Here is a 14,612-nt window from a genome sequence, read left to right as displayed (position 1 = left end):
GACAGACAACCAGAGATGAGCACAGGAAGATAGCTGAGCCAAGAGAGGGCGGGGCCTCCCTCCACGATCTCTTTTATTCCGAGAAGGGGAAAGGGGAGGACTGGGGGCGGACCCGGGGTGAGCGGCCAATCAGACACTGCTAAAGAGTCTGAGTTACATTTGGTTTTGCCCGCGCTTGGAACAAAGGAGCTCGGAGCACATGGGCAGGATCTCGTGTCTTTGGGAGGGGGAGGGGAAGCTCAGAACAGGCAGCAACACCACCTTTCAGTTTTTCACACGGGGAGCTCACTTTTTACTAGTGTTATAACATTATTATTATTTATTATTTTAAATTTTACATATTTGAGTTATCTTCCTCCTGACCAGAACTGTCATGAGCTGCAACTTCCAGTTGGTAGGCTGTGCACCATCTCTCTTTGCTTGCTTCCATAAGAAATAATACATTTTAAACTGACAGGGACTAAATTTAGAGTAGATGTTAGGAAGAAAATCTTCACTATGAGCATGGTGAAGCACTGGAATAGGCTGCCCAGAGAAGCTGTGGATGCCTCCTCCTTGGAAGTGTTCAAGGCCAGGCTGGATGGGGCTCTGAGCAACCTGGTCTAGTGGGAGATGCCCCTGCCCATGGCAGGGGGGTGGAACTAAATGGTCTTTAACATCCCTTCCAACACAAACCACTAATGAGCCTGGGAGATAGCATGTCCTGTAATGTTATAGGGCAGATGGGAACGTGTAAATTAATGTCTCATGAAAGTCTAACTATTTCCATAACTTTGCAAACTCACATGTGTTGAGGTTTGTTTTACGATGCTCTGTGGGTTTCATTCTGTGCCTTCCCCTTTGTTTTACCACTTCTTCTTTCTCAAAACACTCTATTTCTGTACTGATTTTAGTATCATATATTCATTGTGCGCAAGAACTTACTTCATTGCCTCAACCACTTCCTCCCTTGTCATTTCTCTTTATATTAAGAAGCCATTCTTTAGCAAAATCATGTGAAAGGCAGAAATCAGAAGACAGAAATTCCAGTCTTTGGTCAGACGTAGGCAGTACAAGGAAAGGCTTTGGAAAGAACTGTACAAATATTGTCTTGTAAGCCTCTGGCTGCCTTATTTCTTCTTCTTTTTTTTTTTTTTTTTTTTTTTTTTTGGTCAGAAGGCACTTTCTTATTAGTCACTAACAATACCCAAACATCCAAGCTGGAAAATAATACTTTACTACAAGTTTCAATCAGGTTAGCAAAGTTATAAATGCCTTCAAAGTAACTGAGGGGTAAAGATTGAAATGCCAGGCCTATTTTATAGCAACATTGCCAGATGCTTTGATAGATCCATTATAAATTCAACTTACATTATTCTAAGCTAAGATTGATATCTAGTTGCTGTTCCTTGGATACATTATTTCTTTCCTTATCTCACTGATTCTTTTCATATCATACAGTAAGAAATTTATTAGTAATGAATCAGATTTCCTGGTAAGATATGGTCCAACAAATGCTGTTATTACATTTTTCCTCTTTTTTCCATATAACCTTTTTCCTTTATCATTTTGTCAGTCTTTGCTGCTTGGGCATCTTCACTGGAGCAATGCTGGCTTCAGCTATCTGGAATAGCATATATTATAGAAAAATGGGGTTGGAATTGTTTGGTATTTCATTACAGTGTAACTGTCTGGGGCAAAACGTTTTTGTGGCACATCGTGTTTGTTTTTCAATTCCCTCGGAGTCTTTTAAAGGATTCAGTTCTTACATCTGGTGTATTTTTGCTTTGGTGTAAAAGCTAATAGGATATTGAGTAAAGATTTGGATGAAAACACAAAGGAGAAAAAAAAGGAATGAAAAATCAGTTATCAATGTATGAATAATTTGAGGGTCACTTTAAGCTGAAAATAATCTGGAAGCCACTTCTGGGAAATGTGCCTTGTGAGTATCCCCAGCTGTACCCCCACCAAGCAGGACTGCACATGGCATCTTCAGCCTGAGAACTTTCTGTGCTCTTCCCAGCCCATTCCCATAATTGTGGCTCAGCAGAGAATACTTCCCATCTCAAATTTTCTGGAATAACCTCTTGTTCAATCTCTAGCCAGTCTAGCAGTGTCAAAGTGATACCACTTATTTTAAAAGTTTTTAATAATATACTTTTTCCAAGCAGTGGGACTTTGAAATGAATTAAAGCAAGAATAGATGAGGAGCTGTGTACATAATGCTAAGGAGGGTGGGAATGCTCAGGCCAGGGACTCACATGAGTCCATAACAAGGTACATGACTGCACCAGGGGAAACTCCAGCCCAAAAGTATGTGCCCATGAATCTACTCAGCAGTTCAGTCTGTGGAGTGAAGGGCAGGAATCCCACAGGCAGCCATGAACCAACCAGCATTTATTTCCAAATAAGGTTGTTGTTACAGACTCCTTAATCCAGGATCTCACAGATGCTGTATCCTCTTTTCTGGAAGAGCTAGTTTGGCAGGTGCAGCTCCTCATTATAACTGTGAAACTGATAAAAGTGCTTCTTTAAACTTTGATTTTATGTTCCATTTGAAATGCCTATTCTCTCTGCATTTGGAGGTAGCAGCTGTAGCTGGCTCTATAATTTGTTGGATGTGGCAATTCCTATATAGAAGAGGTTATGAAACATAAACAAAGTAAAGTAACTTATAGCAGCAAAGAGAGGCACTTCCAGCTTTCATAAAAAGAAGGATGTGATAAATCTGTGCCTTGGGCAGCCACTTCATGTTATCTGTTGGACAATCAATCAGGACTCCATAGAGAGATATCAAGATCTCATTTTCCTGGGGCCAAGTCAGAAGCATTTATGTGGCCATCAATGACAATTAGTCAGCTGAAAACTCCCTGCTCAACTACTTTCCTGGGGACTTTCAGGAATCTTCCCCAGCTTTGCCTACTGGAATAATTCTTTATAGCAAACATCCAGTCAGTGTTTTCAAAGACTCAAACAATACCTGTATATCATATAAAGATTAGTTTCAGCTACCAGCATTAAATACAAACTTTACCCAAGCTCGGCAGTATTTGGATTGGGTTTTTCACTGGGGCCCCTCAGAACTGAGTTTCTATAATCCTGATTCAATCCAAGAACCATTTACTCATAGCTGTTTTGTTGCTGGCTCCAGACATACTGCTCATCTGGTGGAACTCTGCTCATTGGGAGTAACAATCCACTGTCATTATTTCATTTCCTCAGATATTTAGAAAATAAAATGCAATTGTCTTATTTTAATCTAAATTTTTGCTGTAGCAGTAAAACAGAAACAATAATTAAAGCCATGACTCAAAAACAAGGGCGCAAATATTTACAAATGCTTATGTTTGTTTCTTTCCTTGCACTTTGGAAGCCAGCCATGAGGAAGGACTATTAGGTGCTAGCTGGTCTTCCTTAGGTAGGAGGAAGCAAAGCAGAATAGGGAGTGCTTTTAATGAGACATGGTATTCAGAGCTCTGAACTTGTCTTGTTTTTGCCACACACAGGTCCCACAAAAGGAAGAAATCTTCAGCATCCTAAAGAAAAACCCAAAGGAACACTCATCCAGTTTCCATGTTACAATGGCTGAAGCACAGTGTTATCCAAACTGTGCTAATCATGGTTGAAATTAACAGGCAAACTGTTCTAATCACATCTGTTGAAATGCATTGAGGAACTGCCACAACAGTAGGATCTTGAGGAGTGACATTTTTCAGACTTATGCACATACTTTATGTGCAAGCAAGTTTTGTTAGTCATTCTGCAGGGATTAAGAAGAAAATTGGGAAAAAGGTCATAAATGCACTAATTTTGAAATGATCCTCACTTCTTGAGTGCAGAAGCATCTATACTGTACTGGCAGACAGAGCAGAAATAAAAAAAACAACCATTTTTGTACTGTTGTTCAAATTTGTAAACTGTCAGTTCCTCCCATTTCGCAGTGGCCAGTAGTTGACCATGTCAGCAGGGAAATCCAGGAACCAGCCAGCCCCAGCAGCTGATATTTGCTAGAGATAATATTCCCCCAACATAGGCTTGTGCTGTGTTTGTGATCCTGTGGCCTCAGCCTCTGTCAGCCAGCAGGCATCCACATTGATCCCAGAAAATGTGGTACTGACAAGAATTTGTGAGGGTGTGCTGTGAGTGGGTCACTAAAGTATTCTATGTTAAAAAGCCTGCCAAAAAAATGCAGTGACACCAGCACATCTGGTTGCAGCATATGGGTTGAGAAAGGCCAGCTGAGGCTCTCTATCAAAATGCTGTATCTCTGAAGGGATCTGTGGCCTTAGGTAGCTTTCAGACTGTGGGGTTGATTTCTACATTGTCTCTATGTACTTTAGAGCATATTTGATTCTCTAGGAGAGACTAGAAATGCTGCCAGTCACTGCCACCACTTGATCCAAACTGCAGGGTATGGGTAAAGGCTGCCATACAACTCCTTGTTCTCGAAAACGTAAGGGGTGGAAATAGTTAGTCCATCTAGATGATTGTAAACAACTTTATTTCTCATATATAGCCCAAGGAAATGCAAAAATGCCTTTCTTCAGCTTTGCCTTTACCAGGAAGACCAGGCTTTAGGAACTCCAGGCCTTCAAGACAAGGGCAAGTGTGGAGTAAGGAAGACTTACCCTTGGTGGAGGAGAATCAAGCTAGGGCACATTTAAGCAAATGTGCAACCATGGGAACTGATGGGAGGCATACATGGGTGCTGAGGGTGCTGGCTGATGTCACTGCAAGGCCACTTTTGATTGTCTTTGAAATGTCATGGAGCCTGGGAGATGTTCCTGGAGAGCAGAAGAAAGCAGATGTTACTCCCATTGTCAAGGAGGGAAGGAGGATGATCCAAGGAGCTGGTCAGCCTCATTTTGATCCCTGGGAAGGTTACAAAGCAACTAATCCTGTAAACCATTTGCAGCTGAGTATTCAGCATGTATTTACAAAGGGGAATTCATGGTTACCCAATGTGACAGACTGCAGTGAGATGACTAAGTGGGGCAGGGGAGAGCAGTTGATGCTGTTTACCTCGTCTTCAGAAAGGCTTTCAACACTGTCTCCCATAATATTCTCATAGACAAGCTGACAAAGTGTCATAAATGATGTAGATAAATGGACAGTGACCTGCACTGGAAACTGGATGAGCTACTGGGCCCATGGATGAGCAACAAAAAGTTCAGTCATACAAAGTTCACTAGTGGTGTGTCCCACATGTTGATACCGGGGCCAAATCAGTGTAACATCTTCATTATTGACCTGGAAAGGGTGTACCCTCAGAAGCTTTGCAAATGATAATAACCTAAGAGGAGTGCCTGATACTCCAGATGGCTGTGCTGCCATTTGGATTGGCCTCAAAGGCTGGAAAAATGTAAAGAGGAATTTCAATTGTCATGGAATCAAAGAATGGTTGAGGTTGGAAGGGACCTCTGGAGGTCATCTGGTCCAACCCTCCCCCCCCCCCCCCTCAAACAGGGCCCCCTAACCCATTCCCAAACGGTCCATAATCCCCATTCTGTGATTCTGTAAACATCTGCTATATATTGCTATCAAGGCTGAGATGCTGGGTTCAATGGAGGCTTGGTCTAACTTAATATGCACTTACCTGCATCCCCTGAGAGAATTTTCCCTTATTTCATAATATGAACGATATGTTCTGCTAAAAGATCATTTCATCCATTCATCCTATAATAATCAGAGACTTTCTCCAGTTATAGATGGTCCGCTGTATCTAATTATACCCCTACATTATGCATAATTTAGATGCTATGAACATTGTGCTATGTTCATCTTGCTGTCTGTCAGCTTTCTGAACTTGTTCAGTAGCTGCTTTTGGAAGAGCAGGGCTATGGCTGCACTGTGGAAGGGAAATCTGGACTCAACCTGCTACTTCAGTGCTATCAGTATACCTGCTGGAAAACCAGCTGTCTGGAAAATTACATGCAGGGACACTTCAACCAAGGGCAAATAGATAACGTACATGCCAGCACTACAGTAGTAGCTGATTGGATTCTGCAAAGAGTCCAAGGACAGAACTGAGACTGGTGTACAGCTCTGGATCTTTGAAATCAGAGTCTAAATGAGAGTCAGTCTCAAATTTAGAATTCCTTACATGTAGCAGATAACAACTCTGCAATGGACCAAACCACCTATGACATTTCTGAGAAAAATGAATCTGAAAGATTAAACATAAACAGTAAAATCATAATTGCAAGTTAGTCCTGAAAATGGCTGAAAAAGGCAGTGTATGAAGGATGTTATTGAAAAGGTATCATAGGTGTGTAACAATCCTCTTACTCTTTTTGTTGCTGTTCCCCTTGTGAAGCTGTGTATCAGCATTTGATTTCCTTTAAATCTATTGTCCTCTTTATCAGATGGTCCTGATGACAACTGAATTAAAGGACTGACTGGTTCAACAGATCAATAATTGGTAGAATGTGTGTGACCCATTTTAAGTGGGGAGTATGGCTGTCCAGAATTATCTTTCTCCTCTGTACACAAAAATGCACATGCAAACTGTGTCTTCAGAAACCAACAGTAGATATAAAATAAAAGTTTAGGTGCCAAAGTTAAAGCAAAAGTTCCTCTGCATAGCAGTTCTACCCTCCTGTATATAAATTATCTTTTGTATATAATTTGTGTCTTTATTGTATATTTAAGGTGTGCCTTATTCTAAGGGCTGTATTCTGACAGACTGTCTGCAAAAGTATTTTCACAGATCTCAGTAGGAACATTTGTGGGGTGAAAAATTTTACAGCTTTAGATTTATTTGGGTACTGAATTGCTGCTAGTTTCAAAGGAAGTACCAAAATAGCTAAAGTGTTCTAGACCTAAGGCATTACTCAACATAATATTAAATCTTTGAAATTTGTGCCCTGAACTCATTTGCTGATATCTATTACTCTGCCAGAAAAAAAGGTGGAAAGTGGCACTTGCAAATGATATACTATTTTGGTCTTGTGCATAAAGAAGACATGAATCTTTGTCAAAACCAGAACAATTTCAAAACTGTAGTGTGTCTGACTCATTGAGGGAGGGTATAGGAAAACAATTACTCATGTGAGATTTTGTACTACTGTCCGTCTTGGTTCCCCACCAAAGTCAAGAGACACACAGCATGGTGAAGGACCTTCAAGCGCTTTACAGGAGTGCCTGTAAGTAACACTTTAAGGTTAATATCAAGGAACTTTGGACAGTAATCATGAACTGAGCTAGCTATTCTAAGGTAAAAGGACTTGCTTTAAGTTAACTGTTGTCACCTTACTAATTGGAGAGTCTAAAGTTTGTGAAACAATTTACTCCTAAACTCTCCCAAAAGTATGCATAGAGTTATTCTGTTTAGGAGAAGGGACTATGTAATCTCATATGTTCCCTTCCATCCCTCACACTGGAATTTTCTGTGTTTTGCAGAGTTGTTATTGGCAATAGGCAAACTGCCATTTGGATTTACCAAACTGTGCCTCCATTCCTTCCCATGCTTTACGGGAAGAATATGTCTGTAGGTTTGTTGCATCACAGCTTCCTAACACAGCCCACAGAGTTATGAGAAAATTTGATTTTTTGTTCTATGGCCCTTCCATAGCTGTCCATATTCTATGGCTGCCCACACTTCCTGTGTTCTTCTCCGAGTGCCCAGCTTAGTCAAATACAACCTGTGCTGGCAATTAGGAAACACAGGGAGAGGTTCATCTCCCCTGGCTTTGGATAGCTCTGTCTGAGTAACCCAGACACTTTTCACAGTTGAGCTAGAGAAAAAGTTCTTACAGGACACAATCCATCTTCTGTGAGGGTGGAATTCTAAAACAGGTCTGAAGTAACGGCTCTGGGTAACTGCCCTTTTCTCTTTATTGACATATAGACAGCTCAGGTGTGGATATCACAGAATCACAGGAGACTTGGGCTAGAAGAACCCTTTTTAAAGATCATCTAGTCCAACCTCCAGTGCTATAGACATCTCAGACGACATTTAATCAATTTGTGGCATCCTAAAAAACTTGCAATATCTTGCAGTGTTCAGAATTATTCCAAGCTATCTATTTTCAATACAAGAAGAAAAAGAAATCTCAATCAGTTGCTATTTTTGCTTGGTTTTGCTTGTGTATAAATTGTTATATTTGCATTGCTGTGTTTAGTATTTCAAGTTTCTATGCACATATATGATTACATATTTAGTCATCCCTCCTGTTTAATGTGCTTAGTACCATTTACCTTCCTTCCTCATGCAGTTAAAAGCAAATAATGTGAACATGAGAAATGATTATGGTGCCAATGAAGCCTTGGGGATAGCTGCAGTAAGGTTGCTGGATTTTTGATTAGGCTTTTATTTCTCTGTTGAATGCCCTGGATTGACCAAAGGAAATAAAGTGGGACTCCCTCCTGTATTTTTCTTTTACTATGCCATAGTTCAGCACTGGATTTTTTGACAGTATACAAAAAAGAGAAGTAATTTTCTTACATTTCAATGTAACTGATTCAGGCTAGAAAAGAAGGCTCCTGAAACTGCCAAAAAAGGAAATAATTTTTTATATTCTTATTGTGTGCCTTCTCTTCTTTAATTCCTGTATAAAATCCCGATAGGATTTATGAGGCAAAGAACACTATGTAGCTGAAGCAAGGCAAAGATCACTGTGAAGCTGGGCATCAATGGGATGTGTTTCCCATTTAACCTAATGTTTCTCTTAATGAGACCTTGTTTTTATGTGTAAATATCCTGCACACTACTGTGGGCAAAGAGCCTGCCAAACTTCCATACTCCTCCTGAGATCAGCCCAAACAACAGTGCTGTACAGAGAAAGTTGTATCCGACTTGATGTGAAGGTGCAAAAACTAGGTGGTACTATTCAGTCCTAACTCAGTTGCACTTGTAGTCCCCAGGCTTTGCCTGACTTAGGTCTGTATCAAAATAGAAAGTAGAATTAGAGATCTGACTCCTTTTGTCATGCTTTGCCAAGTCAGCTGTGTCTCTGTTAAAAAAACCCCTAATTATTTAGTAAATCCCATTCTTTTACTCACTATATATTTTTTCAGATATACCTGCTTCTTCCATTATATTAAAAATTGGCAAGGTGTTTGCATCAGTGACTAATCCATATACTAGAAATGTAGACCTGCTGCTCACCTCTAAGCAAGGAATAGCCTGGGTAGAGAAGGTTTCAGAAACACTCTGCAAATATTTAGAGTTTCAATCTATTGCAGTTGGACTAGATGATTATTGTTGGCCCCTTCCAACTCAGTTATCCTATTCTATTCCATTTTATCTGTAGCAAGCCACCATCAGCTGCAGGGTGAGCAAGGGACCAAACTGGACAGGACAGGACCAAACTGGTAGTTTGAGGTAGCCACAACTACTTGGATGATGAATATGGAGGAGTCTCCATAGAAGGCAGGGAAAAATCATACATAGCGTGAACACATACTATAAAAAAATTACATAGCTCTATCACAGGGCTCATGGCTGAGCTGGATTTTCTAGGGACTCTTGATGCTATGTACTTATCTTCTGCTTACTCAAATCTGTAGCCATATCTGAAATACCACAAGCAGGATCTTAAGAATGCTTTTAAATTTTTCTCATTTATTTTAAAATGAAACTAGAAAAATACCTTTTAAATATGTTGCATTAAATTCAGTACATCACAAGCCTTAAGAACTGTGGCCCAACCTCCTTGCCAGAGAAGCTCCTTTGGAGAATTTGTTTTTATAATCACTCCTGCCAGCACACCATATGGTAGAAGAATATCATGCTTCCAGACCTGAGTAAAAATTTCCTAGAGAGGAAAACTAAAGCATAGAGAACTTCCCCTTGGACCCAACTAAGAAATTAGTTACAGAGGCAGAATTAGAGCACAAGAGCTTCCAGCTCTCCTCTGTGGGAGTGGGAGTTTCTCATCACTAGAAACTATAGTGGAAAGAAATTGGCAGTTAAGAGCAAGAAAGTCCTTTCCAAGAATAATTCTTTCCTTATGCTACATAAATAATGGTAGCAGCCCCCACCTTAGTTCATGTTACAGGACAGAAGAAAAAGTACTTTGCTTCAGACTGCAATTGAAATGAAGGTTTTGCTCGTCAGCCTCTTGTTAAAATACCTAACTGCGCCTAACACTTTCAGGAAAGCTTTTGTGATTTATGTTTTTAAGAGGAATCATTCTAGAAAGCTCTCAACGTTTACTATTTCTTTAAGCTCTGAATTAGCCTCTTTAGTGGTGCCAAAAATTTATTTCTATCTCTAAGCCAGAGTATTATTCCTTTCCCAAGCATTCACGGCTGTTTAAGTGCCTGGTGATATAAGAACGTTCGGCTTCCAAACGTTTTTTTTAAGATTTAGAGCTTTTTTCCTTTGAGTGATTCTCCTGTACTCGATGCTGAACATCTATGTCTGTTGCTGATGCATTATGAAGGGAAAACTGAGATGTCAGACAAGCAACATAAAAGCACACTGTGAGCCTGACTCTTACCCTGGAAAAGTCTGAGCTTAGAGATAGGCTCTGGAAGGGGTGGAAATGCTCCCTTTGCAACCTTCAGTGACCATGGAGAGACACCTGAGCATTCATGCCACAGGCTCCAAAATTCACTGTGTCCCTACAATGCCTTTCCTGCCTTAAAGCTCTGGATTCATGCAGGTTAGGGACAAACCTACCATATATGTTCTGAGTACTGCAGGATGTCATGTAACAGCATTGAATCTGCCCAGAAAAGGAGACTTCTTGATTATTTTCAAGTTCTGTCCATATTTTGCAAGTCTCCAGCCTCCCAGTTCAGAAGTACTTTTGTTAAATCTAAGGATGCAGTCATGCCAAAATCCCAGTCACATATTGCAACCATTTACTGAATGCTTATAAGCATTAACACAAATTCACCATACCCACACATGAAAACACTCAAAACCATGCAAAAACTATACCTGAAAACAGCTGTGAAATTGGTGCTGCTAAAGAAACTCAAAATGCGTTCTCACATGGATGTGAGTGTGAAGCTAGATAAATGCTAGTCTTTTTGCATTTTATTTTGTTAATGCTTCTTAAATCAAGAACAAAATGCCCGATGTATTCTCTGTGCAGAGCAATTTTTCTTAGATATACAAAGAAGTTGTGGTGGCACATACCGTTTAACGATCTGATCACAGAAGTACAGGATTTGATGACAAGGTTTGCTGGCTGTTAGGTCTGGTTCTGCTTGATTTCAGGATAATAAACATCTCCTTTTTGACTTTGGTTCCTAAAAACCTCTTTTAGTAGAAAGAGGACAAAGCAGACCATCCACAAAAGCAGAAGGGCAGCTCTGCTCATGGCAGAGCTGGAGCCAGGTGGCTCATGTGCTGACTCTCCTCCCCATTTCACTTGCTGCACCTTCCCAAACATGGCGACTTCTACTTACTTCTGGGGTGTTGATCAACTAATTTTGCACCTGTGAAGGAGCTGTTAATTGCTCTTACACACCATTTACAGCTGAATTCACTTAGGCCCTGGAGGGAAGCAATTACCTCAGCCTTCCCAGGCCCTGTGATAGTGCCAGGAATTAAGCCCACCCTGAGAGCCTACTGCCCACTATTTGCCTGTGCTGAAGTGGTTAAACACAGAAAATACTCAGCATTTTTCAAGATAGTCCTCAGCACTGTAAAGGAGCAGGCCCAAGTAAGGCCAAGGAAAAGCAGCACATCAGTCCAAGAAAGTCCCAGCTGGGGATGGATGCTTGCTCCCATCATGCTCAGCTCCTGTTGCACGCAAAGGAGATAATGACACAACTAATAACTAATTATAATGAGAAGAAGGGGGAAATGGTGCAGTGAATGCTAGCAGGATTCATAAAGTCTGATGCTAATAAAATACAGTATGTGTACAAAATTATAGTTTAGTTCCTGGCTACCTGCTGTGTTCAAGCTAAGCAAAAGACAAAGTAATATCTTCAGGATGTATTTTATAAAGACAACTATTCCCTATTTAAGATAAACTTACCACTGTTTATTTTATTTAATTAGTATCACATTTGTTCTAGTATGTTAAAAGGCTAATATGCATATAAATTGACCTTGCATCTTTGGACAAATTGCACTATAAATATTATATTGTAAAAGAAGAAGGGAAGACATGAGCACTGAACTATCTCCCATCAAACTGAAATGAATCACAGAAATACTCTGTAATTTACATAATGGGCATGCTGGTAGGCAGGAGAGATGGTGACAAGCACAAGCTATTAGGGTTAAAAGGGTTAAACACAAACTTGTAGAATGGTAAGGTTGGAAGGGACCACAGTGAGTCATCTGGTCCAACCTCCCTGCCCAAGCAGGATCATCCCAGAGCACATGGCACAGAAGTGCATCCAGATGGTTCCAGAGTATCTCCAGTGAGGAAGATTCCACAGCTTCTCTGGCAGCCTGTTCCAGTGCCCAGTCACCCTCACAGTTATGAGAGACTGGAATGATTGATGTTTTGAGACATTTTGGGGTGCATGTGTGTGGGGGAAGGGGCAGGTCGAGCCTTGCTCTGGTGAGGCAGTGCCCTGCCCTACACCCCCTGCCCCTAGAGCCTGTATCCCAGCCTGGCAGTGGCTGCCAATCACTGGCACACTGGAGGCAGTGTTCCACACCCCACCCCTGGAGCCCTTTACCCAGCTCCTAGGTGGCCAAATAACTGGAAGTCCCACCTGCAGCAAGGGCCCAGGAATACTAAGGAGTGTTGAAAGCAGAACATGAGGCAAGCACATCTTGACTCTACCTCCTCTTGGAATTTCTATCAGCTGAACACACTGGAACCCAGGAGTGGTAGTTATGTGTGTCCTTTTCTATGTATTTCCTGTCTTTCTCTCTTTCTAATTCTTCCTTCTTAGAAATTTTGAGTAACTTAACATGGAACAGGCTTAGAGTTTGCTAAGTTAATGCTTTGAGAAGGGTTTTATGTTGATTGAATGCTGCACTAAATCTTTTGCCAAAGTTCTCTGATTTTCTAAAGTTGACAGTAAAGTATTTTAGTTGTTTTGACCTCTTGAGAATATCTTGTCTGTATTTGTCCTGTGTGTCTTGCTCAGAGTACATGACCAACTGTAAGCCCTTTTAAGATCCATGTTGAGCAAGGTTTTTGGGCACCTTACAACAGTAAAGAAGTTTTTCCTCGAGCTCAGGTGGAACTTTCTGTGCATCAGTTTCTGCCCATTGGCTCTTCTCCTGTTGCTGACACCACTGAGAAGAGCCTGGTTTCCTCCTCTCGGCACCTTCTCTTTAGATATTTGTATACATTTATGAGATTCCCCTGTCAGTCATCTCTTTCAAAGCTGAACGGCTCAACTCCCTCAGCCTTTCCTCCTAAGAGAGATGTTCCAGTTCCCTCATCATCTTCATAGCCCTTCACTGAGCCTGTTTCAGGAGCTCCATGTCTCTCTTGCACTGAGGAGCCCAGAACTGGATGCAGAACTCCAGATGTGCCTCGTCAGGGCTGAGCAGAGGTACAGGATCACCTCCCTCAACCTGCTGGCAGTGCTCTTCCTAATGCACCCCAAGATTCTGTTGGCCTTCTTGGGCACGAGGGCACTGCTGACTCATGGACAGCTTGTCATAAATGGACAAATTTGTAGGTGTGCTATCCCAGGAGAGACCCAAAGAAGGAATGGTGCCTCTGAGGCACACTTTCTTTGCTCTGTACTAACCTACTGCCAGCTGAAGAAGCTGTGCTTCACTCCCCATCCCTGGGGAATGTGCACATGCTGCTTTAGCAGATCCTTCCTCCCTGGAAGCTGCTCTGGCTGCTCCCCACAGATCAAGCCATGCTCCTCTTCATGGGGGTACCAATATGAAGTTTCCATGCTCCTCTTGCCTACAAGGCAATGCTAGTGTCTGCGGGGAGCAGTGGGTGCTAAAGGAGGCTGGTGTCTCTCTTATACATACACACACACCCACACCCACACACCCACATGTACATGTGAACCACTATCTCTACACAGCTAATGGGAAATCAAAGTGTGCAAAACATAAAAGGACAAAAGATAGAAATCCTTTTAGTCACGTCTTCAATATTTATATCTGTGACATTGAGGACAAATATTTTGGTCTCGTGTGGCAGTTCAGCCCCATATGAGTCAGACCTGCATATCTTGCAGTGTGAAAAAGTATTGGACAGCCAGTTGAAAACACATCATTGTCAGTAGTGTGACCCTGTAAATAACAGTGTTTTTCTTTTCCTTTCCTTTTAGTTTGAGCCATTTCAGTGTCAGCAACAATCAGAAGAAAATGCCAACTTGCATCTCAATAGCTCGGAATGCATGGGAAATTTTTATATCTGAAAGGAAGCCTGGCTGGAAGTATCAGATACAACTTTTTGCAGTTTGCTCTGCAGTTGGCTTCCTCTCCAGCTTTCTTTTTTTCCTTAGCATGCACTTCTCCTTGGCACATCATTCTTTGGGGCCCTTACTGATTTCTGGATTCATCTGGATTTTGCTTTCTATCATGCTCTTCTGTTTCAAGCACCTGCGCTGTTTTAGTGTTCTGTTCCTCCTTTCTTGTGGACTGAAAAATGGCAGGGATGCTCTTATAACTGCTGGCACTGGTGTTGTGGTGGCCAGCAACATACAAAATATTTTTCACAATCTAAAGGTTCTGGCAGACAGTATAACCTGTCATTTAAAGCATGAGCAATTTGCCTTGATAAAATATT

At 41.3% G+C, this 14,612-nt stretch overlaps 1 protein-coding gene across 1 annotated transcript in view; it reads left to right on the top strand.

Moving 5' to 3' along the window:
• Nucleotides 1-7,014: 7,014 nt before the first annotated feature.
• The window catches only part of DCSTAMP (dendrocyte expressed seven transmembrane protein), a 15,430-nt gene continuing 7,832 nt past the window's right edge, over nt 7,015-14,612 (top strand). Inside the window, exons 1-2 of the mRNA XM_008630717.2 lie at nt 7,015-7,124; nt 14,152-14,605. Coding sequence (XP_008628939.1) covers nt 14,189-14,605 — 417 coding nt within the window. The 5' untranslated portion in view covers nt 7,015-7,124; nt 14,152-14,188. The remainder of the gene's footprint in view (nt 7,125-14,151; nt 14,606-14,612) is intronic.

This window comes from Corvus brachyrhynchos, unplaced genomic scaffold (assembly GCF_000691975.1).
Source record: "Corvus brachyrhynchos isolate BGI_N302 unplaced genomic scaffold, ASM69197v1 scaffold302, whole genome shotgun sequence".
Taxonomy (NCBI): domain Eukaryota; kingdom Metazoa; phylum Chordata; class Aves; order Passeriformes; family Corvidae; genus Corvus; species Corvus brachyrhynchos.
The sequence above is the reverse complement of the archived record's forward strand: the minus strand, read 5'-3'. Positions and strand labels throughout refer to the sequence as shown.